The sequence below is a fragment of the Microcebus murinus genome, chromosome 29 (genome assembly GCF_040939455.1).
Source record: "Microcebus murinus isolate Inina chromosome 29, M.murinus_Inina_mat1.0, whole genome shotgun sequence".
NCBI lineage: Eukaryota > Metazoa > Chordata > Mammalia > Primates > Cheirogaleidae > Microcebus > Microcebus murinus.
In genome coordinates, this window is record NC_134132.1 from 6,943,048 (window position 1) to 6,968,832 (window position 25,785).

At 35.8% G+C, this 25,785-nt stretch overlaps 1 protein-coding gene across 6 annotated transcripts in view; it reads right to left on the minus strand.

The window, feature by feature from the left end:
• Positions 1-1,311: 1,311 nt before the first annotated feature.
• SMARCAD1 (SNF2 related chromatin remodeling ATPase with DExD box 1) overlaps positions 1,312-25,785 on the minus strand; it is a 76,266-nt gene continuing 51,792 nt past the window's right edge. For all 6 annotated transcript variants that reach the window (XM_075998694.1, XM_075998695.1, XM_075998693.1 and 3 more), the window contains 14 exons: positions 24,737-24,827; positions 21,557-21,656; positions 20,806-20,865; positions 20,631-20,706; positions 19,124-19,259; positions 18,485-18,622; positions 17,107-17,202; positions 16,896-17,013; positions 16,567-16,688; positions 13,330-13,518; positions 12,489-12,607; positions 11,076-11,258; positions 9,690-9,799; positions 1,312-3,278 (listed from right to left, as the gene is read on the minus strand). In XM_075998694.1, the coding sequence (XP_075854809.1) occupies positions 3,217-3,278; positions 9,690-9,799; positions 11,076-11,258; positions 12,489-12,607; positions 13,330-13,518; positions 16,567-16,688; positions 16,896-17,013; positions 17,107-17,202; positions 18,485-18,622; positions 19,124-19,259; positions 20,631-20,706; positions 20,806-20,865; positions 21,557-21,656; positions 24,737-24,827 (1,600 nt within the window). In that variant the 3' untranslated portion in view covers positions 1,312-3,216. The remainder of the gene's footprint in view (positions 3,279-9,689; positions 9,800-11,075; positions 11,259-12,488; positions 12,608-13,329; positions 13,519-16,566; positions 16,689-16,895; positions 17,014-17,106; positions 17,203-18,484; positions 18,623-19,123; positions 19,260-20,630; positions 20,707-20,805; positions 20,866-21,556; positions 21,657-24,736; positions 24,828-25,785) is intronic.

A 25,785-nucleotide genomic window follows, 5' to 3' on the forward strand; every position in this document is an offset into this window, starting at 1 on the left:
TGCAACAAAGGAGAACATATTCCTAACTCATCCTAGACCCAAATTAAATGTCTTCTTGCTTACAGAGAAAGAGGGAAGTGGCTAGGTGGGGGAATCGGGGCAGAAATTGCTTAACCACTTTGGTACAGCGCTCACCGGCCGAGAAACTCTGCCCACAGCCGGCACTCACAGTCTGCACGATAGTTTGTGTTGTGCATTGACAACACATCGGTTTTGCTCTTGTGTGATGAGGAAAGCTTTAAAGCACTGAAAGCTTGTTTTACTTTACAGGCAGCTTTACTTGTAATGTAAATCAGAATAGGTAACATATACATGTATGTTCTCATTACGTTATTTTTAAATGTTCACAATTTTATTTTGATAAATGAAAAATCAGAAAAGTCGTATCACAGCTGTCGGCTAAAGTCGATGCTCGGCTGTGTGCCTTCGTATCACGGCTGTTGCTTAAAGTCACCGTGTGTGTTTGTTCACCTGTGGCTGTCGACTACTATAGCTGATGCTCAGCTGTGTGCGTTAATCTGTGGCTGTCGACTATAGTCGATGCTCGTACTGAAGTGGTTAATTAGAAAGAAAAAACATTTTGGGAAAAAAGTTAGAAGAGTCAATTATTAGTTTTATAGACTGCTTAAGGGCTGCACATAAGGTTATTACACAAATGGAAACCAAATGTCCTCATACCTCTCTCTGTCTACCATACGATAACACTTAGTGCTGGGAACAATAGTAATGTTTCAATATAAATATCTACTGGCATAAAGTTACAAGTCTGTGGGGTCCCAAACAGTTATAAAAACAAAGGCACCTTTATCCCTGTGTGACTTGCATTACAAAAGTCACTTCAGCCGGGCGTGGTGGCTCACGCCTGTAATCCTAGCACTTTGGGAGGCCGAGGCGGGCGGATTGCTCAAGGTCAGGAGTTCAAAACCAGCCTGAGCGAGACCCCGTCTCTACCAAAAATAGAAATAAACTAATTGACCAACTAAAAATATATATACAAAAAAAATTAGCCGGGCATGGTGGTGCATGCCTGTAGTCCCAGCTACTCGGGAGGCTGAGGCAGTAGGATCGCTGAGCCCCGGAGATTGAGGTTGCTGTGAGCCAGGCTGACGCCACGACACTCACTCTAGCCTGGGCAACAAAGTGAGACTCTGTCTCAAAAAAAAACCAAAAAAAAACAAAAAACAAAACAAAAGTCACTTCAGTTGGTTAAGATATTACTCCAACAACTGTGGCTTCATTTGCTCCTTACTGATCATGGATCACAATATTCACTGGCATCGGCCCTATGAAGGGAATAATGAGAATACATCCTAAGTAATAAATTCTAGTTTATTGATAAACAATTGTTAAGCACATAAGATGATCTCATTTGCGCTCAATTTTATATATTGTTACGGGTAAGAAAAAGGAGGGTTATAAATATTAAACAGGGTGTGAAAATACAACTTAAGGTCACAAATACTTTTATTAAACCCAAGACATAATAGAGCATTACATGAAGAACCCAACTACATATCATCAGAGATAAAAATATGGATATAACAACAACAAAGGAAATAGCCTATCATTGAAAATACATTAATACAAAAAAGTTATGAGAAATCCATCACGAGATTTTAAAAAGTAATGTTCCCAATGATTTGACTAAGTAATCTGGGCAGGTGATGCAGTAGGAGGTAGGATTAACATTTTCAGAATCCTTTTAGTCCTGTAACGCTAAAATATATCGAGTCTGTTCAATATACCTTCAAGATTGGGTTAAGTCTACTAAGCTGTGAGTTCTCAGAATCTATAGTATCTAAATAATCACTATGAGAACTTTATTCACCTTCTAAATGCAGAGGGTTAAATTACCTAGCCTCTTCACAAGTTAGGATGCCTTGAAAAGTATGATCTTCAAAAATTAACAAATCTTTCATTTATAAATAAGTTTATTTATAAGGATATTTACATAATAAAAACAAAACACTTGAAACTCACAAGTTATACAAAGAAACTGATGTATAATAAAAACAGCAATATAGACTGACAGGCAGAAAGTTAAAGAAAGATTTAATAAAGAGTTAAATATCAAATAGACAACTTTACTTCTTCTAACTTTCACTTTGTCACCCACACTGAATTGGAATTGAACAATGGCTTTCTCTTTAGGCGGTCCTGTATTGGAAATTCTGGAAACTGGCAAATGATATTTTGATAGGAGTTTAAAGGTAACGACCTATTTCCATGCAGTACCTAATGCTGCCTTAATACGAAGTCACGTTCAGTCTGCTTTGCAGTGAAATAACTTTAATCTGCTCTGCCGGGCTGGAAAATGTCACCAACATTTTGCTGATGTGTGGAGTTGTGGCAGGAATAAACTACGATTTAGAGAGGAAGAGAATTGGAGCAGAAGTGACTGGGCAACAGTTTCAAGAGAAGCAAAAGCCAGGAGAGGGAAATCAATGAAAACATGCACAAGAGTAGGCAGAGTAATAAGCACAATTAGTGCGGTTGGGAAATGAACAGAAGGAATTAATCCATGGAGCAAGAAATGGGCTTCTTTCGTTACTACTCACTGGAAAACAACTTAGTGCCTAGCCAAACAAACGTGTTTTAACAGAAGTGTTTGAGAGGACCTGGGGGGGGGTGTTAGTATATGGAATGCCACCTTTAAATTCAGGTTGAGTTCTTGTTGACATTGGTGAACATCTGCTTCAAATAGCAATAAAATGAAAGCTATATAATCTATACAGCTGCAGTTTTAAACTAACATAATAAAAAAGAACTTCAAATGAGACAAGCAAAAACAAGACATAAGCATTGTCAAATAAGGCACATGTAAAAATCTACACACATTATCCAGTGAAAGACAATATATATATATATTTGGAGGTAGAAATAATTACAAAAATACTGACATTTCTAAAGCATTAGCGTATTTGTTACAAACAATCACCAACTAATCCCCATTCAGAAAACTGCTTTGTAAAATGATTATTCAACATCTTCAGGACTTCATATTTGTGGCTTTTTTTTTTTTTTTTTGAAATTTCACGTGTGAGCATCCGGAGAGTTCAGTTAGTGGCAAAAAAGTTGTCCATAGTATGAGAAATGCAATATGGAAATTATAAAAAGTTATAAATGTCCATAAACCCCATGGTCACCATAATGTAAATGTCCTTGAGTGCACCAAGTTGATATTTCCTCATCAATTAGGAATTCCCAATTCTGACTTCACAGGCCCATTGACGTCTTTAGTAAGGTGGCTATATCCGCTGGCATAGTCCCTTCGTCACCTGCAGGTCAGAGAGGCATTAAAATTTTAAATATTTCACTTTATAGAACATATTTTTCTCTCTCAATTTTTTCTTTTGTTGGTAAATAGGAATTCATCTTTGAATGACCAGTTTACTTCAGTGTCACTCCGTTAAAAATTTTCCCTGACTCCTACACATACCAGGGTTATTTCCTGTGTTCTTGTTCATATTGCCAGCATAGCAATCTAAGGTTATGTTTCTGATTTTATATAGATATAAATATATAAACATACATAGATATAGTTTAGATCATATCTAAATGATATAGTACATGGTACTCACTTCTCGAGTTTGCTAATTAAAAGAAAAACATTATATAACAAGCTGAGTAGGGAAAACAAAGAAAATAAAGTCCTCAAATCCCAATCAAACCAAAAATAATTCAATCTATACCCTTATTTTTGACCTAAAGATACAATACTGACTTACATCCACTCTACATACATAAAAACATTGAATACAGTATACCAGTTGAAGATTAAATTAACCTTTTATTTATCCAACGTTTACCCTGTATTTTAATTAAATAGAACCCTAGTATCTAGACGTTTATAGAAATTGCTTGAGATTTTTTTTAAGATATCCTGTGGCACAGTGACATAGAATCTATCATCTCTGATCAATTCAGCACTCAATATTTTTAGATGAACTGATTTTTTTTTTTTTTTTGAAACAAGAGTCTCACTTTGTTGCCCAGGCTAGAGTGAGTACCATGGCATCAGCCTAGCTCACAGCAACCTCAAACTCCTGGGCTCAAGCAATCCTCCTGCCTCAGCCTCTCGAGTAGCTGGGACTACAGGCATGCACCACCATGCCCGGCTAATTTTTTCTATATATATATATATTATTTGGCTATATATATTAGTTGGCCAATTAATTTCTTTCTATTTATAGTAGAGACGGGGTCTCGCTCTTGCTCAGGCTGGTTTCGAACTCCTGGACTCGAGCAATCCGCCCGCCTCGGCCTCCCATAGTGCTACAATTACAGGCGTGAGCCACCGCACCCGGCCCTGATGTATTAATGTACTGGTTAGTAATGACGGCACGGCTGGCAATTCACAAATATTTGCTGACCTGTTACAGATATGTAGCTATGAATAATTTTATAAATTATATGTGGCTAAAATACAGCAAAATAGTCACTTCTCTCTCTGTCCCTTTCTCACAAACACGTACCCCAGTTACAATCTAAAATTACAAGATACTCTTAATATCTGCCAGTAAGAAAGAATAAAAAAAAATAAATAAATAAAATTACAAGAGTTTTTTTTTTTTTTTTAAATCTATTCTTCTTTTTTCAGTAAAAAACACGTATAAACACAGGAACACAAAATACTGCATAAACTCTTAGGGAGTTCACTGATACCCTTTGCCTCCAAGCTCATCCACAGACTTGAAAATAGCCCATGAAACCCTAGTTGACATTTGTCCTAAATTAACTGACACTGCATTAGGAGGAATGCAGGGAGAGAGAAAAGAGTAAGGACAAATTTAAAGATATAATACAATAAAATGCAGTGGTTAAAAAATTACGCTGGTTTAAAAAAAGCTACAGAGGACAGTAAGAGGACAATTGAGAGAAATCTGGATATGAACAATATAAGATAATATCTGAAAATTACTGTTAATTTTCTTGGATGCAATAATGGTACTAAAGGCCGGGCGTGGTGGCTCACGCCTGTAATTCTAGCACTCTGGTAGGTTGAGGCAGGCGGATTGCTTGAGGTCAGGAGTTCGAAACCAGCCTGAGCAAGAGTGAGACCTTGTCTCTACTTTAAATAGAAGGAAATGAATTGGCCAACTAATATATACAAAAAAAAATTAGCCGGACATGGTGGCGCATGCCTGTAGTCCCAGCTCCTTGGGAGGCTGAGGCAGGAGGATTGCTTGAGCCTAGGAGTTTGAGGTTGCTGTGAGCTAGGCTGACGCCATGGCACTCACTCTAGCCTGGGCAACAAAGAGAGACTCTGTCTCAAAAAAAAAATAGTAATATTGCAACTTAGACAAATATGGTGTAATACTGAAAATAAGTTGCCATGTTTATAACTGACTTTGTAATGGTTCAGAGAGAAAAAAGATAGATGAACCAAATGCTACAAATGTCCCAACTGTTAAATCACTGTACTTTCATTCATACTATGCTTTCAACATTTTTGGATGAAAATTTCTGTAATGAAAAGGTTTTAGAGGAAGAAAATTTATCAAAATAATTAATCATATTAAGGGAGATAGAAAAAAACAAACAAACAAACAACCCAGAACACAATCTTTATTTTAAAGCAGTGGTTCTCTGATTTTAGCATGTATCAGAATCACCTGGAAGGCTTGTTAACTAAAGTTTACTGAGTCCCATCCCCAGAGTTTGTGATTGAGTAAGTGTAGGATGGAGTTTGGAATGTGCATTTCAAACTGGCGATTTCCCAGGTGATGCTGCTCTTGCTGTTGCTGCGGGGAGTGTACTTTGAGAATCACTTTAAGCTCTAGAAACACAAAAACCCAACCCGATAAGCATATCTGAGAGGAATGATGGTCTTTAATCTTCCATAGCTTCATGGACAAGGGAGCACACACATTTTTAACATAAAGTACATGCACAGTTACAAATACACTTTCTGTTTACAGAGCTAAAGTGCACCGTGAGAGACGGAAAGAAGGGCGTACAAGCGCTCTCATCAGTTCAGCGTCAAAATTATTCAAATGACAGCCGAAGACAAAGTTACTGCAGTTAAGAGACTAAATAGAAGACATCATTGTATCCTTAGCCTATCAAATAAACACGCACTAGGAAAAATATATAAATAGCTTTAATAAGGCAAAGGTCTTCTCCTTCCTCAATGTAAAAAAAAAATTAAAAAATAATAAAAATAATTTTTAAAAAATAAAAAAAAAATAAGACAAAGGAAGAAAACTTCCTACAGAAGGGAGAAGTGGTGGTGGTGGTGTGATTCTTTATAGCTAAACATTTCAAAGTCCATGGTCTGGGAGCAAAGCTGAAATATGCTGCTATTTTAACAGATATCTGAGGTGAAATCAACAGGCAAACTTTGACACTGACCAAATTTATATAAGTACAAATAATTTACATAAATTATGACTAAAAATGATTGAATGTACACATCACCTCTGCTCCCATCTGAAATGCCATTAAAATATCATGGAGGAGAAAAGTGTGGGGAGGGACTAAATTAAAGATAAAGAACCGGAGAAAAAGATGACAACAGCGAGACAGCTATCAACACTTTTCAGAAGTAGTAGTATATGGAAGAATGGAAACTGACTTTAGCAAAATAGACAAAGCAAAACCTCAAGTGTTTAGAGGCGGGAAGTGCAAGGCTGTTTCATACCCAGATCCCACCTCCCCCTCAAAGCTCAGGAAATGGGGTGATGGGAAACAGAAAACTAAGAACACAATGAAGGGGTGAAACACCTAAAGCTTGCCCAGCAGAACGAGCCATTTACCCCAGATGCAAAAACTTAAGATTTACTCTTTGGAAAATTGGAATTGGGGAAACTCTGAACTTGGGATAGTAGAGAACATAAGAGGCTGTACTAAAAACAGGGAAATTAACTGAATATGAGAAACATCCCTCGCTCACTACCTCTCGGCTCTGAGAATATAGTCAGTTGGCTCATACCACCTCTTCCCACTATCTTTGCTTCACAAGAGACTGGAAAGTGTCCCTCTGGGAAAATGAACCAGCCCATGTGAAAAGATCTATAATTAAAGACAGAAGCCTGACAATCAAAAGCTGAGTCCCAGGCCGGGCGTGGTGGCTCACGCCTGTAATCCTAGCTCTCTGGGAGGCCGAGGCGGGCGGATTGCTCGAGGTCAGGAGTTCGAAACCAGCCTGAGCAAGAGCCAGACCCCGTCTCTACTATAAATAGAAAGAAATTAATTGGCCAACTAATATATACAAAAAAAAAAAATTAGCCGGGCATGGTGGCGAATGCCTGTAGTCCCAGCCACTTGGGAGGCTGAGGCAGGAGGATTGCTTGAGCCAGGAGATTGAGGTTGCTGTGAGCTAGGCTGACGCCATGGCACTCACTCTAGCCTGGGCAACAAAGCGAGACTCTGTCTCAAAAAAAAAAAAAAAAAAAAAAAAAGCTGAGTCCCTTAATAATTAACTATCATGGTTATATTTAGAAATGGATTGTTAAGATAAAATCCATATATCTGGATATTTACTAGCATTGCTAAAAGAGAATTTATTTGCTTTATTAAATTCTGAAAGCTGTTCTAAAAAAAACAAATCAGGAAGAAAAAACGCCCAAGTAGAATCTGCCTTATGCATTAGGCACTGTTGTCTTTGCTAGATACCTGAAACTAGCAAGTTGCCACGTCCACACAAAGCCTAGTAATTCCTGTTAATTATTTAAGTTATGATCATCCTACTTATCCTCGCCCTTAAAGATCTAATTCAATTGCTTCTTACTCCAACTTTCTCTAATGCCTGATTTCCCAAGATTCCACAGCACCCTGAAATAAATGCTATATAAGACGGACAAGTATACACATCTCTTATCTCTTTAAAGACATATTAAAATGTATTGATCTCTCTATAGTACAGGGTGCCTAACAAAATACTGGGATACAGTAAATAACAGAAGTTTGCTGAATGAAAATAAATCATTATCAATATTAGGAATATCCTTATTTATTAGAATAATAAAAACTATTTCCAACTAAATTTAACATTAAATAAGAAAAGCAAGGTGCAGAAGAGTACATGCTAATTTGTGTAAAAAGGGAGAAAGAATACATATACTTATATATCTATACACATAAAATAACTGGCAACATACTCAAAAACACAAAAGGCTAACATGCATCACCACAGGGAAGCTGGGTGATGGGGCAGGAAGGAGGCTTCTTCTGTTTGTCCTTTCACATCGTCTGAGTTTTGAACTATGTGAATATCTTTTCAAAAATGACTTTAGCCAACAGCCGTGATATGACTTTTCTAATTTTTCAATTATCAAAATAAAATTGTGAACATTTAAAAATAACGTGAGGAAAACATGTATGTATATGTTGCCGAATCTGATTTACACTACAAGTAAAGCTGCCTGTAAAGTAGAACAGGCTCTCAGTGTTTCAAAGTTTTCCTCATCACACAAGAGCAAAACGGATCCATCATCAATGCACAGCACAAACTATCATGCAGACTGTGAGTGCCGGCTGTGGGCAAGATTTCACGGCCGGGGAGCACGGTCCCGAAGTGGTTAAAAATTATTCCTTTTAACAGGGTGGAGTGGGTTTGAGCTATTTATTTGAGGGTTCTCTTTAAGGTCCAACTGCTTCAATCTGAAAAGTTGAAATTTAGTAATTTCAAATTTCCCCAAAAGTACATTTTCTTGCACCATAGTATAATAAATATTTACTAGTCAAGATGAAATTAATATAAATGTTGGGGTTCTAAATAAAGTCAATTATGCAAAAATAAAAGAGAAAAAAATCTTAATTTAGAAAAATTCTTTTTATATAAATTAAAAAAAAAATGTACTGGGATGGCCACAATTGAAACAGAAAATAGGCCAGGCACGGTGGCTCACGCCTGTAATCCTAGCACTCTTGGGAGGCCGAGGTGGGCGGATTGCTCGGTTAGGAGTTCGAAACCAGTCTGAGCAAGAGCGAGATCCCATCTCTACTATAAATAGAAAGAAATTAATTAACCAACTAATATATATAGAAAAAATTATCCTGGAGATTGTTCTGAGTGAAAAAAAAAAAAAAAAGGAAAAAAAAAAATTAGCCGGGCATGGTGGTGCATGCCTGTAGTCCCAGCTACTCGGGAGGCTGAGGCAGGAGGATCGCTTGAGCCCAAGAGTTTGAGGTTGCTGTGAGCTAGGCTGATGCCACGGCACTCACTCTAGCCTGGGCAACAGAGCGGGACTCTGTCTCAAAAGAAAAAAAAAAAAAAAGAAACAGAAAATAAAAGAAGAAAAATTATTTTTATATAAATTTAAAATAAAAAAGAACAAATAAAGTCAATTTTGCTCTAAAATATAGTGTGCCAAGTATTTTAAACCTTTGGGTTCATAAATATTACTTACATAACAAGCAAATCATAAAATTGTAGGTAAAATAATAGATACAAACTTAATTTATGTGGGGGATGTTCTTATCAGAAATAACGTAGGAAAAAGAATTTTTCAAAATCAAGAGGTTTATATTAATTCTAACAAAATAGATCTTTGTTATTATAGTACTTTTGAAATAAGTATGCTTCCTTTTTATGTCATCCATAAATTGTGTGTGTGCTGGTTAAGGACTTAGGCCATCTTTGTTCTTCCCTTGTAATAGCTAATTTGATATAAATAAAATTGAAGTTTTATTCAGTAATATTGGTCATACAAATAATATTGAAGTTTCTGCTCACAACGGCTTACCTTCATCGACTGTGGTCATATCTTGTTCTAGTTTCAATTTCTGCTGGTTAATTTTTAGCATGGATTCTTCAATAGTCCCTTGGCTTATTAATTTTATAACTAGCACTTCTCTAAAAAAACACAAGATATGTCCATTGGTTACTAAGTACAGTTATTTGGATACATGTAAATCATATTTAAGAATTCAAAAAGAATAACTTGAAAGTGATAAGTATATCCTTAAATTTAAATTCTTCTTTTATTCAAACTACTTGAGATTGACATTTTCTGAGCATTTAGCTTTTAGACACCCTTTCCTATTGATCTAAGAGATATTTGTACTTTAAAAATTACTGATAAAACTATATTAAAACTATACAGGCCAGGCGCGGTGGCTCACGCCTGTAATCCTAGCACTCTGGGAGGCCGAGAAGGGCGGATGGCTCGAGGGCAGGAGTTCGAAACCAGCCTGAGCAAGAGCGAGACCCCTCATCTCTACTAAACAGAGAAAGAAATTAATTGACCAACTAAAAATATATATACAAAAATTAGCTGGGGATGATGGTGCATGCCTGTGGTCCCAGCCACTTGGGAGGCTGAGGCAGCAGGATTGCTTGAGCCCAGGAGTTTGAGGTTGCTGTGAGCTAGGCTGACACCATAGCACTCACTCTAGCCTGGGCAACAAAGTGAGACTCTGTCTCCAAAAAAAAAAAAAACCAAACTATATTACAATAAACAGTTCTGTGTTCAGACATAAATTACATTTTCAAATAAGGCATCCTTCCTTTATCAGGTTCCAAGAAATAATTCTGTATAGTAAGGCAATGTAGTAAAGTAAAAACTCCATAATAGGCATGGATAAATATTTGGTCCATAAATGAACATATGAATATATTTTGGAAATATAATAAAATACTTCACAAATAAGACATTGTTCGCTGTTTACATATGAAAGTAGAGTTGAACTGTAGTTACTTTCACCTCCTTATAGTCCTGTGACCATGTCAACATTAACCTAAACCTAAAATAATCTACTCAAATAATCTATTTTCCTAAAGGGCAGATAACAGATAGCAATAGTATGCTCACTACCAAGTCTGTCTGGGTCTTAAGCTGTCTAACAAGCAAGTCTTTTCAATTACTAATCTTTTTCAACAATGTAGACCCTTGATAATACTTCCTCTTCATGAACTGCAGAACTATCTGGGGTGAGAGCAGGTGGTTATCTTGTCTTAATTACTAAAAAAAAAATGGATAGGTTACGTAGTGGAGTTCATATTCAACACTGCTGGTATAAAACACATTAGCTGCCATGCTTTCCTGACAAAATTAAAACTAACACACTATATTCTATACAAATTCAACGTGCATTTAATTAAAAAATAAATTTCAACTAAAAACACTTACTTAGTCTGGCCTACTCTATGGCATCTATCTTCTGCCTGTTTGTCATTATAAGGGTTACAGTCAATATCATGAAGTATGACAACATTTGCTGATGTCAGATTTATTCCTAATCCACCAGCTTTTGTTGACAGCAGAAATACAAAGATATCCATATCGGTATTAAACTCATCAATTAGATGAATCCTGTAAGACAAATATATTAGATTAAATCTCACTAAAGTATATAATATAATCAAAACTGAAAATAATCACATCACATGGAAAAGAAACCTGGAAATGTATATACATGCTTTTGCAAGGCATTAGTTACGTTTCCTATGGCTATATCATTGAAGAGCCTTCTCAATTCATCGGCTTCTTTTTTATACTATTGCTTCCCCTACTAACTCTTTAATTCAATTACTCATATTTGATTAACTCCCAAAGAACTATTTTGTTGTTTGTTTAATGACTTCTGGCTTATCTAAATTCTATATATGGCATTTCGATCTTTAACCTTCTCATAAGTCTGTCGGTTGCTACTAGCAGACAATAAGCTGATGAACCAAGGACTTCAAGATCAAACTGTATCAGTGCATTCTCTTTTAGCATGACTTTTACCCTTATTCTAATGCAGGGAAGAAAAAAATCATTCTGGCCGGACGCGGTGGCTCACGCCTGTAATCCTAGCACTCTGGGAGGCCGAGGCGGGCGGACTGCTCGAGGTCAGGAGTTCGAAACCAGCCTGAGCAAGAGCGAGACCCTGTCTCTACTATAAATAGAAACAAATTAATTGGCCAACTAATATATATAGAAAAAAATAGCCGGGCATGGTGGCACATGCCTGTAGTCCCAGCTACTCGGGAGGCTGAGGCAGGAGCATCGCTTGAGCCCAGGAGTTTGAGGTTGCTGTGAGCTAGGCTGATGCCATGGCACTCACTCTAGCCTTGGGTACAAAGCGAGACTCTGTCTCAAAAAAAAAAAAAAAAAAGAAAAAAGAAAAAAGAAAAAAATTATTCTGGCTGATAATTAAGTCAAAATATACAATCCAATTTGAAAACACCAGAAAAAGCATTCTTTAAGATAATCTCTTCAACCTTTGGGAATTAAAAAAGAACTTAATTACCCATAATATATGAAAAGCCTAAAATTTTTAAATGATTAAAGATAAGGTGCTTTAGACTTCAAATGATTTTTAAACAGGGAAAACCTTAACAAGCATATAATTTTAACAGCTATTTCAAAATATATTTGCATGTAATTTGGACAGAAAATTTAAAAAGAAAATTTCTCTCATTTTTAAGGCAATGATTTGAAGTAAGCAAACATAAGACTAAAAGCAACAAAATTCTATATGCTGTAGAAGTTTAAAATTCTAACAAATAATAAATAATGAGTGATTTTTTTTTTGAAACTAAAGTGAAATATACCAACCTTTCAGAAATCTGAGTTTTTCCATCTAATCTGAGGTACCTATGCTGATGATGTTTTAAGAGAACCTCTAAAATATCCAGCATCATGGTAAATTGGCTAAATAATACAACTCTGTCACCCTGTGAAAATACATACATGAATCAGACACAGAAATATAAAGTGATTATACATAGTACTCAAAGTCTTGACAGGGCTAAACAATTAGGAGTGTTACCCATATCATGCTGACAGTTTGCAAAAACTTCCCTAGGACACAAGTATCCACTGCTTCTTTAATAAAAATCAAATAATGATACCTAAGATAAATTTCTTGTAGCTTAGGAATAAATTACCTTAACTTCTATAACTTCAGAGCTAAAATTTAACTTAGTTTTAGTTTTAAGAACTGTTAAATATTACTTCCTTTTCACAACAGAAAAATGTCAGCAAATGTGAATAGCTAAGTATTCACTATTTAGAATGTGATCTTACAAAATTAAGCTATTTCACACATTAATTGCAATGTTACTTAACAAATATTTAACAAATAGTATCTTCTAAAAATTTTAAAGCATTCATACAGATTGTCACCTATGAAATAATAACAATTAAGATTATTTTTTTAAACATCAATACAGATAGTCTATGAACTTCTACTCTTCTCTTTGAGGTTCCACAGAGAAAAAGAAGTAATCAGGAAAATGTATGTACAAATATGTCAAGAAAATGTTCAAAACATTAGGTTCCAGAATGTAGAAAAGACACAGGCTAAAACTTCAAGAAAGTCAAATGATGCAAGAATTGCTTCAAGAAGTTGAACTAACTGGGAAAATGCAAGAAAATTATCATTCTTTTTTAATACCTTCTGTTTCAATTCGGACAAGATGCATCCTAAAGCTCGAAATTTTCCAGAATCTAAAATTAAATCCATGTCTAACTGGAAGTTATTGATGTGTCGATATTGTTTACAAAGTACATGTAGTTCAAAGTCTGTCATAACTTCCATATCTTCGAAGATCAGGTCAGGGTTAGCCTCACAGTGTGTAGGCTCCTTAAAACAAAACAAAATATAACATACTTCAAAATAAAACATTTTACAATATGATGAGAACATTTTAATAAAATTGTTCATATCTGATAAAATACTTAAGTCAACATTTTAGTGCAACAGATTTAACAAAGGAAATTAATATTCATTTTTTAGGTATAACAAAAGGGGGAAAGCCCGTATTGTTTTAGAGATGACATAATGAATATACGAATATTTACAGATGAAATAATGTCTAGAATTTGATTCAAAATAACCCTGAGGAGGGATCTAGAGGGTACAGATGAAACAAGAGTTTCATTTTTTTTTATTGTTTCTCCAAGAAACACATTTTGTTGTAAGAACACAAGGACCTTACAAAATCCAAGACCAAATCAGCAAACACATTTCTTAGGCAAAGAAACGAGAATTAGTCAGCATAGTTTAACAGGTGGTCTGTTAAATACATTCTCTGCCAAGAAAGATGGCATTAACAAGACACAGCAGACAATAAGTCATGGAGCCTGACTGAGTGACAAAGTAAAAAGGGAAATGAAAGTTTACACTCCCTGCTGAGAAAAGAAACCTAATCTTTCCCTTTTCTTGGTGCATTTCCCTTAGAAAACTGGTAACTATCAAGTTCTCCATGTCCTTCTCTAAAATCTCATAAACATTGTGAAAAACAAAATATGACTCTGCCACTTTTACAATCAGGAATGAACAAGGACCTGACAGTAACATATTTGGACTGCATGAGTGCTAGGTACACAGGGACACCTTAAGCAGCTGAACCCAGAAACTCATCATGGCCCGACTGGAAAAGAGGCAAATGCACAGCACAGGCAGCACCCAAGGCTCCCTATAGTTACAGGAGAAAACCCTGGAATGCAAAGGAGATGAGAGAATGCAGTGCTGGGAAGGAGACAGAAATATCAACAAAAGCAACAGCACATCCTGCCCAGAACTCCCTCCAATTGCTGTACTACACAACAATGTAAGAGAGTGAAGCCCCATGTATGTCTGCGGCCATTTTTCACAGGCCTAGGGCAGTGCACAGAGGAGGCTGACACAGCCAAGACGTCAACAACACCCAAACCCCCAATGACTGGGAAAAGGAAAATGAGGACCTGTCCCCATCATAAATGTATCAACTTTGCAAGGCACGTATTTTCCCGTATCACATCCATCAAGGTACACTGTTGTCTTCGGTTCCCCAGCTACGCCGACCCACACGTGCTGCCAAGGAGGGGAAGGGGCACAGGAGGCAGGTACCTCCCTGAATGCTACTGCCCATCACAATATTCACCCCAAACTCCCATGTCCTCCAAACTCTCTATTTCATGAAACTTATTATCATTATTACCAAATGATAACTAGAAAAAGGGTGAAGTAATGTTATATGGGCAGGAGTTTGTTATACAATTCTCTCTATATTTACATGTTTGAAATTCTTCCTAGGAAGTTTAAAATAATACAAAAAATTTTTAAAAAGAGGCCGGGCGCGGTGGCTCACGCCTGTAATCCTAGCACTTTGGGAGGCCGAGGCGGGCGGATTGCTCAAGGTCAGGAGTTCGAAACCAGCCTGAGCGAGACCCCGTCTCTACCAAAAATAGAAATAAATTAATTGACCAACTAAAAATATATATACAAAAAATTAGCCGGGCATGGTGGCACATGCCTGTAGTCCCAGCTACTCGGGAGGCTGAGGCAGTAGGATCGCTGAGCCCCGGAGATTGAGGTTGCTGTGAGCCAGGCTGACGCCACGGCACTCACTCTAGCCTGGGCAACAAAGTGAGACTCTGTCTCAAAAAAAAAAACCAAAAAAAACCAAAAAACAAAAAAAAAATTTTTAAAAAGAAAATGAAGCTAGGCACAATGGTTCATGCCCATAATCCTAGCACTTTGGGAAGCCAAGGCAGGGGGATGGCTTGAGGCCAGGAATTAGAGATGAGTCTGAACAACATAGTGAAACCCCATCTCTAAAAACCACGGAAAAATTAGCTGGGCAGGGTGGTGTGTGCCTGCAGTCCCAACTACTCAGGAGGGCGAGGAGGGAGGATGGCTTGAGCCCCAGAGTTTGAGGTTGCAGCGAGCTATGCACTCTAGCCTGGGCGACAGAGCAAAACCCTGTCTAAAAGAAAAAAAATTGGATTGCGTCTTTCAATACAAGATCAGTAAGGATAAATAAGGAAAAGATGCTAAGGGAAAATAAGGCAAAAATAAAGAATATAATGGCTAAAACTATAAAGAAGAAATAAAATGAAGAAAATAAATGGGAAAAATGACTCACTAAACAGAACACAAAATCTAGGGATTTTTTTATTAAAAAAAAAAAAAAAATAGGGGCCAGGCACGATGGCTCACGCCTGTAATCTTAGCACTCCTGGAGGCCGAGGCAGGCGGATCACTAAAGGTCACAAGTTCGAGACCAGCCTGAGCAAGAGCAAGACCCCCATCTCTACTAAAAATAGAAATAAATTAATTGGCCAACTAAAAATATATAGAAAAAATGAATCGGGCATGGTGGTACATGCCTGTAGTCCCAGCTACTTGGGAAGCTGAGGCAGAAGGATTGCTTAAGCCTAGGAGTTGGAGGTTGCTGTGAGCTAGGCTGACACCACAGCACTCTAGTTCAGGCAACAGAGTAAGACTCTGTCTCAAAAAAAAAAAAAAAAATAGGGAGTACATTATGGAAGTCTAGAATAGGAATTGGCAAACTTTTCCCATAAGGGGCCAGACAGTAAATAGTTTTGGGCTTTGTAGGCAAGATGATCTCTGTTCCAACTACTCAACTCTGTGCCGGTAGTGAGAAAGTAGTAGTGGCATGGCTGTAAAACTTTTTATTATAAAAACAGTCACTGCACAAAGGCCATCATTTGCTGACCCGTGATCTAGATTATCAGTCCTTGGCTCTCCTGTCCCCTAAGTGAGCTTCACTGAACTTGGTCTTATATGTTGCTGGTCTAACATGACCATTGGGTTCAGTGGTCTGACTTTTTGCCTAACAAATTAACCTCCTACCTGTTTCGTAGAGTTATGAAGCTCAGTGTTAGCATAATATGAAATCCTTACCTTTAGCATAAGCTGAGACATTTCCTTGAGTTTTTCAGCTGTGTAATATTGGCGATGTAATAAAGGATGATTGGCCATTTTTCTCAGCTGCATCATGACATTACACATTTCTGTGTTTTTTTCTGTGATCCAAAGAGTACACATTGAAAAAAAAAAATTAAGCCGATAGCTGTTTGTTGAAATATATCTCAATTTAAAGTTTTAAAATTATTTCTTCAAATCCCAACTAATTTTTTTTACAAATGAACAAATCCCATTATATGACTAAACGAAATGCAGCCCTAGGACAAGGTTATTTTTCACGTAAAATTGTGAAAATCAGGTTATACCCAGGTTATTGATAGATTTTTTCAATCTGTTGAAAAGACCCAAATAAAGTTGCTCCTGCTTCTCTGACATTGTACACAACTCAATTCGATCTTTCTTGGGGGGTAGCTGTTTGAGAACCTGAGAAAGGAAAACAGTTTAAGATGATCATTCTAATAAAGAAGAAAACAGATTAGAAATCATCATAACCAAAAATATGCAGATAAGAGTTACCTCTTCTTTTACTCTTCTGAGAATAAATGGCTTTATAATTTGTTTTGCATGTGCTATTCTCTCTTTTTCGTATATACTTTGCTCATCTGCTGATTTCTACATAAAATAAAAACATTTTCTTTTAGATTATTATTCATTTAAATTATCACAGTATTATACGACATCAAAATATCCCTCACGACAATCTGAGTTACTTTCCATAGAAACTCAATTTACTCTAGATGGAATTCACATTTGAATTCTACACTGTCATCTACTTTTTGAAGCTCCATACGAATTTTGAGATTTTATGGTATGTAATCACGTACTCTAAGGCAATGAATATATATTAGGTTGGTGTTCAGATGTCATCAATTGGTAAGTCATTAACTGATTACCTAGATAAGTCCCATAAAATGAAAATGTTTGTAAAAATGTGTAACGTGGTGGGGTAGACGGAGGATAGAAAATTCGTATTTCTTTGTGGAAAATGGCCCCAAAAGAAAGTTAGTGCAGTCTGATGCAAACCATGTGGTGGAGGCCAGTGTCTAGTCAAAATGGAGGCCAGTGAGTAGTCAAAATTGGTGATTTTAGAGACTTAAAAAGTGGAATTTTATTCTAAGATGTGAAACCGTCCTCCATATCTTATGAACTAAAGCTAGAAAAGTAGTTCATAAAATCTGCAAGGCCATTTCAAAAACTGTATATTAAGGGGGAGGGAGTTCATTGGTAAATGTTAAAAGGCAGTTAATTTACAGTGGAAGAATACTGCAGAAAATTCCTGCAAAAGATGTGTGATTTGGGAGACAGCCAAGAATTTATATAAACATTGCCATAATGAAAAATTTGGGAGTTCTTGAAGACTATACCTTACTTTTCCTAAGCAATAAAGGAGAAAATTGACCTAACTTTTCTTCTAAAGAGGATTTATTTACTGCAGATTTCAGAAATTATTACTTTTGTATCTATGGACTTTTATTTCAGAACATATTTCCCAGTATAGGCATTTTCTGGATATTCTAGCTTTGTTCAGTCTTATAGTTTATTCATAAAGAAATACTACTAATTTACCTTCCCAATTTTGATAAAGAAGATGCAATGATGAAACTTTGCCCACACATTACATATCTGAGCTTGCCATCAATTAAAATTATCATTCTTCAGAAAATTAGGATATTAAAAACCAAAACTTTTAGACACTGATTATGGAATTCACTAATTTTTTTCTATGTTGTATTTTGGCTGATTTCTGAACTGATCCAAATCTAGGCATAGTACCTACTTAAACATATTTCATAGAGCAAATGCACTCAACAACAACAAAAAAGACATAACAGAAAACTTGCCTAGATAAAACTCAAAGTAACATATTTAGGAGAAAATATGCATTTATGCTTACCGTTTTAGAAGAAAACATTCTCCGTATTTCACTGGTGCTACTACTGAACATGTGTGGCATGACAAAATTCAACAGCGACATGAGTTCTAACAGATTATTCTGTACTGGCGTGCCTGTGAGCAGCAAACGATTATTTGCCTGTAAATAAAGGTAAAAGTTTTAGATTTTTTTTTTAAGCCACTCCCATCTTGTCCACCCTCTCCAGTGAGGAGTAAAGGGGGGGGGGAAGGGAAATAAATTAAAACCATTATTAATAATTTAACATTCTATGATGAAAGATGAGTAGTTTAGATAATTGGTGTCTGCTATTATCATATATTGTACGTAAGGTAGAATGTGAAAACTACTGGTCTTATTTTATAACTAGGTAACGTTGTGTCATCACTTTTTGTGAGGTTATCAAAGAAGACAAACTGCATTTGATATTTATAAAGTTTGACGCACAGAACAGGTAAAACAAAACCCAAAAAACCAAAATATGTGACAGAGGCCCAGATGGCCAGCAAAGCATAAAGTATTTACTATCTGGCCATTTACAGAAAAAGCTTTCTGATACCCGATATAGAATACTACATAAATTAAAGTACATAATCGCAAATGCTATCATAATCTGGAACAGTTTCCGACAGACCGTCTTACATTAATTGTCATGAGATGCTGGTAGCGAATGGAGCCCATGTTCTTCAGCATGTGGCCCTCATCGAAAATTGCATAATTAAGTTTCAGCCGTCGAAACAGACTACGGTCATCAGAGCTGCTGATGGCACAGTTATACCTGTCACCAAAAGAGAAAAAATTGCTAGGGTTGTACCTTTAAGAGCTTGGGAGCTGGTGAGATTTAATGTTTTATAAAATTACTTTTATTTATACATATCTAACAGCCAGTTCCCAGAGGACAGCACTAGACACAGTTGGTACTCAAATAAATTATATTTGTATCTAATAAGTATTGATGTACACGTAACCAAATTACAAAAGCCATAATATATAATTAAAAAAAAACTGTAATGTTATAATATAATTAGACAACTTCTACCTACCTGGGAAGAGGCCAATTTGGGTATAATTTATAAGTAATCTGCCCTTGTTATATCCTTTGCTCTATGAATTGTTATTTTTTAAGCAGAAAAAAGACATGAAGCTATAACATGTTTCTCTTTAAAACATATTTTATGAAACTAGTAGAGTAGATCCAAGAAGTAATAGTTAATAGCTATCAGTTCAAGACTACATATGGAGTCCATTTTATTAAGAAAAAATTAAATTTCAGGCCAGGCACAGTGGCTCCGCCTGTAATCCTAGCACTCTGGGAGGCCAATGTGGGTGGACTGCTTGAGCTCAGGAGTTCAAGATCAGCCTGAGCAACAGGGAGACCCCATCTCTATAAAAAATAGAAAAATTAGATGGGCCTCATGGGGCATGCCTGTAGTTTCAGCTACTCAGGAGACTGAGGCAGGAGTGTTGCTTGAGCCTAGGAGTTTGAGATTGCAGTGAGCTATGATGATGCCACTGCACTCCACCCAGGGCAACAGAGTAAGAATCTCAAAAAAGATTAAATTTTAGATTATTTTTATCACTGACTCCTACAAAAGAAGCCAGTAGTGAGAAGTAATACCAACAGTTAATATAGAGCTTTAAATAACTTATATAATAAATGCAACACAAGAACATCAAGTTCTCTGCCAGATATTTATGCCAGTTACTACCTACCAGGTAGTGGCCAATTTATTCAAAGTTAAATTTTTCATCCTTATTTCTGTCCTAACTCATATTTTTTCATTGGGAGAGTGAGATTTCAGAGTATTTATTATTAACACTGACTTGCAAGTTAAAAATATGAATCATTTTGGTGGGATATTTCAAAGTTTACATTAAGCTTAACTAAGAATCTTATTGTAAGATTATGCTTTCCATTAAGTGAACGAAACCTTTTTATACCCACAGTGAGCTGATACACCAGCAAAATCCTCCGATATTGGCATTACACACCAAACTAAAAAATGCCTGAATCCGCAACCTAAGTCATTCCATTACTTTTGTTGCACTTTTGCATGGCATAAACTTTCCTATATATTACTACCTCAAAATACTTTTTAAAAAATTTGGGGGTTGCACAAATCCCCCCCCCAAATTTATCAATACTTACGTGGTCACAATTACATTATAATCTTCATATCTACTATGAATGTTAAATCTAATTTGTTTACGTTCTTCTTGAGAACCTAGAATTTAAAAACAATACATACATTGACGTTATTTATTGTGCTTTAGTGTATTTTAATTTTGAAGAAATTCTCAGAAGCAGAATTACATATCCTTACCATAGTAACAAAGCACCTTTAAAGTGGGGCACCATAAGTTAACTTCCCTTAACCAGTTATCTAGGAAACAAAAGAGATGTTACTTGCATCTGCTACAATAGGGTATGCTTGTGTAGTTAATGATAAAGTTTGACAGGTAATGCTTAGAAATTTTTATAAAATATAAATAACACAATTTTGTTTTTATCACAGACCCTTCACAATATTACTCTTTATGATTAAAATGATCTTGAAGTTTTGACGAGGCTTCAAAATGAAGGGCAGAGGACCAACTACTATATTTACAAAGGTGGTTATTTAACTTCCAATTTTAATTGGAAGAGAAGGTTTTCTTTGTTCCATTCGTATGGCTAAATATTTTCTTACTCTAACTTCCACAATCAGTAAACTGAGAAAGAATGGAACAGTCATTTGAGTAGGAATTATATACTTTGACTCAATAAATATCTAATCATAAATTTAAAAATACCAAAGTAAATGATCTTATCAAATGGTCCTTGATCTATGATGATTTGAAAAATGAGTAACTGACTTACATTTGAGTTATTTTCTTTTAAAAGACTGACAATACAAACACACATATATACACGATGGAGAAGGTATGGTATAAGGAGACCATAAACAATTAATCTTCATCTCCACAAACTAGGAAACCACAACCGACCCCCTCCCCCAACATCCCTACACACACTCTCTGCTACCTAGATAAAACACTGTAAAGTCAAATACAGTTGTCCCCAGTATTACAAACCTATAGTTGAGGCTGGAACAACGATCAAATGAGGACCATTATTACCCTCCTGATAGAGATATGCCAGAAATGCAATGGCTTGTATAGTTTTTCCTAGGCCCTAAAATTAAAAGTTTAAAAGATAATACATGAAATTGGAAAATAAACAAAGAACAAATAAGTATTTGAAAATACAAAAGGAAAAGGAACATTTTTGTGCTGTATTCATTTTTGATTTTTCATAATGCAACTCTAAGAGAATTTCTACTATGTTCTTCTCAAACTGATCATCATCTCCAAATGCTGCTATAACTACTTTAATTAGCAGGATGGATAGATCTTAATTGCTAATTCATACATAACACATATTAATGTGGAAGATTTTCTGCATTGCATGGAAAAGATATAATTTTGGTTATTGCTTATATCTAGCAAATATTTAATACACACTGGACAGAATGAGGATGACGTCCCAGGACTAAGTGGAGGTAAACATATGTCCACTATATTATCCAGCAATTTCACTCTTAGGAATATAATCAAGAGATATCAGAGCATATGTCCACAAAAGGATTTGAGTAAGACTTCATAATTTTATTTTAGTAAGCAAACATTAGAAATAACCTAAATATCCATCAACAGAAGAATGGATCAACAAATTGTGGTATATTTATACTATGTACTACCATACAACATGGCAATAAAAAAGAACACAAAGTTCACATGTAATAACACAGATGAATCTCAGTAACATTATGTTCCACCAAATGAACCAGAAACAAATAGTACATACTGTATAACCAGAAACATATCAGTCTACAGTGTTAAAACAGTGGTGGTGGTAACGACAGGAAAACACAATGTGGAACGTTCTGTGATGTTGGAAAATGTTGCTCTGGGTGGTGGTCATGTGGGTGTAAATACATGTGAAAAGTCACTAAACTGTACATTTGTGCATTTTATTGTAAGTAAATTAGACATCAATAAAATATTGGTTTTAAAAATGGCTACTAAAGAGGTTTAGCTCCTAAGGGGAACTAAACATTACCCAACTGTTAGGGACTGAATTGTGTTGCCTCTAAAGCACACTATGTTCAAGACCTAACCCCCAGTGTGACTGTATTTTCAGATGGGGTTTTTAAGCTAGTCATGGTGGCTCACGCCTATAATCCCAGCACCACTTAGCAGGCCAAGGTGGGAGGATCACTTCAGCCCAGGAGTTCGAGACCAACCTGGGCAACATAGCAGGACTTCATCTCCACAAAAAATACAAACAATAGCTAGATGTGGTGGTCCACACCTGACAGTCCCAGCTACTTGGGAGGCTGAGGCAGGAGAATTGTTTGAGCCCAAGAGTTTGAGGTTGCAGTGAGCTATGACCACACCATTGTACTCCAGCCTGGGCGACAGAGCAAGACTCTGTTTCTCCGTCTCAAAACAAAAGAAACAAAAAAAAACACCAGAGAGAGAAAGGTTTTAAGAGGGAAATTAAGATTAAATGAGGTCATAAGGGTGGGGACAAATCCAATATGGCCGTGTCACTGTTAGACAATGTTAGACAAGAAGAGCAATACCAGGGATACACACACACACAGAGAAAAGACCATGTGAGGACTCAACTAGAAAATGGTTGCCTGCAAGCCAAAGAGGCCTCAGGAGTAATCCAAACTGATAATACCTTGATCTTGGACTTTCAGCCTCCAGAATTGAAAAAAATAAATTTCTGTTGTTTAAGCCACTCAGTCTGTGGTATTTTGTGTGGCAACCCTAGTTGACTAAGCCACCAACTTAAAATATTGTGCTCTACAGGCTACAAAAAGAATGTCAGAATACACACCTCATGTGATGCCACCTACAATCTTGTGATATAGAAATTATCTACATTTTATTAATATTAGTCCTGAGAGATTAGGTCACCTGGCAAGGATCAGACAGTCCATGAAAGGCAAACTGTAATGCTACAACTGCAATGCTATACATTCTATATGTACTTTCTGTATTTTGAAATGCTATATATATTATTCACTTTTTCATTAAATAGCATATTTAATGACAGTATGAAATATGTGTGGGAATATGTCTTACAGTAGAAAAGATTAGTTTCCTAGTAGCTAACTAGTGAATAAATATCATTATCTTTATTAATTTTTACTTTGGGAATTCAATACAAAGTGTAATACATATGTATTCGATAAACATTTTCTCTACTCAACATGACCCATTCTGATTCTATCTTAATATAAACTTTTAAAAAGTTCTGCTGAAGGTAATATTAGATTAAAGGTCAAGTTTCTACATAACACCTGGACTATTGGCTGTAATGAACTTCCTAAACTTGCTTTAAGCAAATAGGATTTGGCGAAGAATAGACTTGGAGAGATATCTAATAAAAATAAAGTGGCTGAAATGATGTTGCTGATATATATGTGTGCGTTTATTTACAAACCAGGACAGGTATTTAAGTAAATTAAAACTTAAGGACAAATGGTCTTTTGTAAGGGAAATGTTTGATAGGGTGGAAAAGGAGGGGAGTAGTGGGTACTGGGCTAATTAAGTCCTTTGCAGTAATAAGGTGCTCACGGCTATTAACAGCTGGCTCCCAAACACACACACACACACACACACACACACACCTTTTTTCATGGGAGACACAGAGCTTCAGAGTTAGTTTAAGTGACACTGGGTACAGCATAGTTATCCTCTGTATCTCAATTATTACACCAAAAAAAATAAAAAAATAAAACTTAAAAGGCAACTGTAGAAAAATTACATAGTGTAAAATCTCACTTAGTATTACACATATATGTACATATATACACATGTACACATACAAACACCACATGCTTACAGAAGAAAAATTCTAGAAAGATGGACAAAAAACTAGAGCTTGTTTCTAGCTGGTAGGATTTTGGTGACTTTTATTTTTTTGCTTTGTATGTTTTTATGTAATGTCTAATTTTTAACACATGAACGTATTGATTAGATAATCAGAAAAACAATAAATCTATTTTCATTTTGGGCAGGAGTGAGAAGGCTAAAACTAACATGCTAATGAAAACAGAGAGGGATGAGAAAATATAAGATACTGAAGTGAGAGTAGTTAACTACAGTGGAAAGGAAAAATTTCATGTTTTAAATGACAGCAAGGATACCTATTAATGACACTTTGAATAACAAATCCTAGAAATAGAGTACACTTACCATTTCATCTGCCAAAATGCCATTAAGTCCATGTTTATGCACCAATGCCAGCCAGTTCAAACCAACCTTCTGATAGGGCTTCAATGACAAACTGGCAAAGAGAGAGTTACCAAATATTACAGATTTTCAAGTTCAGGTTTACAAAGCATATAAAAACTGAAATGCCTAGGTTTAGCCTTACCTTTTAACTTACTGTTATGAGCTATGCATACCTACTTCAGAAAATGAACCCCAAACATCATTTTTTTCCTTCTCAAACTTTATTCTGTATTTGTTGATTTATTTCTGTGGCAATAAGAATCAAATATTTCTATATTTGTCATAAGGTAACCCTGCCAAATTAACTCCATGAATTATTTGAATATTAACTATGATAACACATTACTAAGCTAATATTAACACTAGAAAATTAAATTATATTGATTTGAGTTTTAGCACATTAAGGAGCTTAAAGTATTAGGACAAAAAACAAACATAGCTTGCTACTTTGGACAGGCTGGTTTAATAAACACTTGCTGTGAATGCCAATCACCCCTAATGTCAGTGCTACATATAATTCTGCAGTGTGCATGTAGGTGTGTGTTTATGTGTGTACTATGTACAAATGTAAACTTGCTAGACATCAATGCCATCAGCGAGTAGAAAATAGCGTGCAAGTGTCAAAAATCTTATTTAATTTGGAAACACATAAACAGACTAATCCATGGGAATTACTTGTTTGGAGGGCAATATGGGAAAGTTACAATGGATAAAAACAACAGTTTTTTCTAAAAGTTTAAGTGATTTAAAAATTAATAGCAGTGATCATTTACTAATACCTATTATATATAGACAGAGATATTTTTCAAGTATCACCTCATTTAGCCTTTTAAACATCCCATAAAGTAGCTATTATCAATACTTTAACAGATAAAAAAACTGAGGCTGAGTTTGCACAGCTGTAATTTGTCTGAGGTTGCACAGCTACAAAGTGTTACGGTTAAGATTTTAATTCAGGACCTCTACCTCATTCCAAAGCCTTCTCCTATTCACTAGAATAGTGTATACCC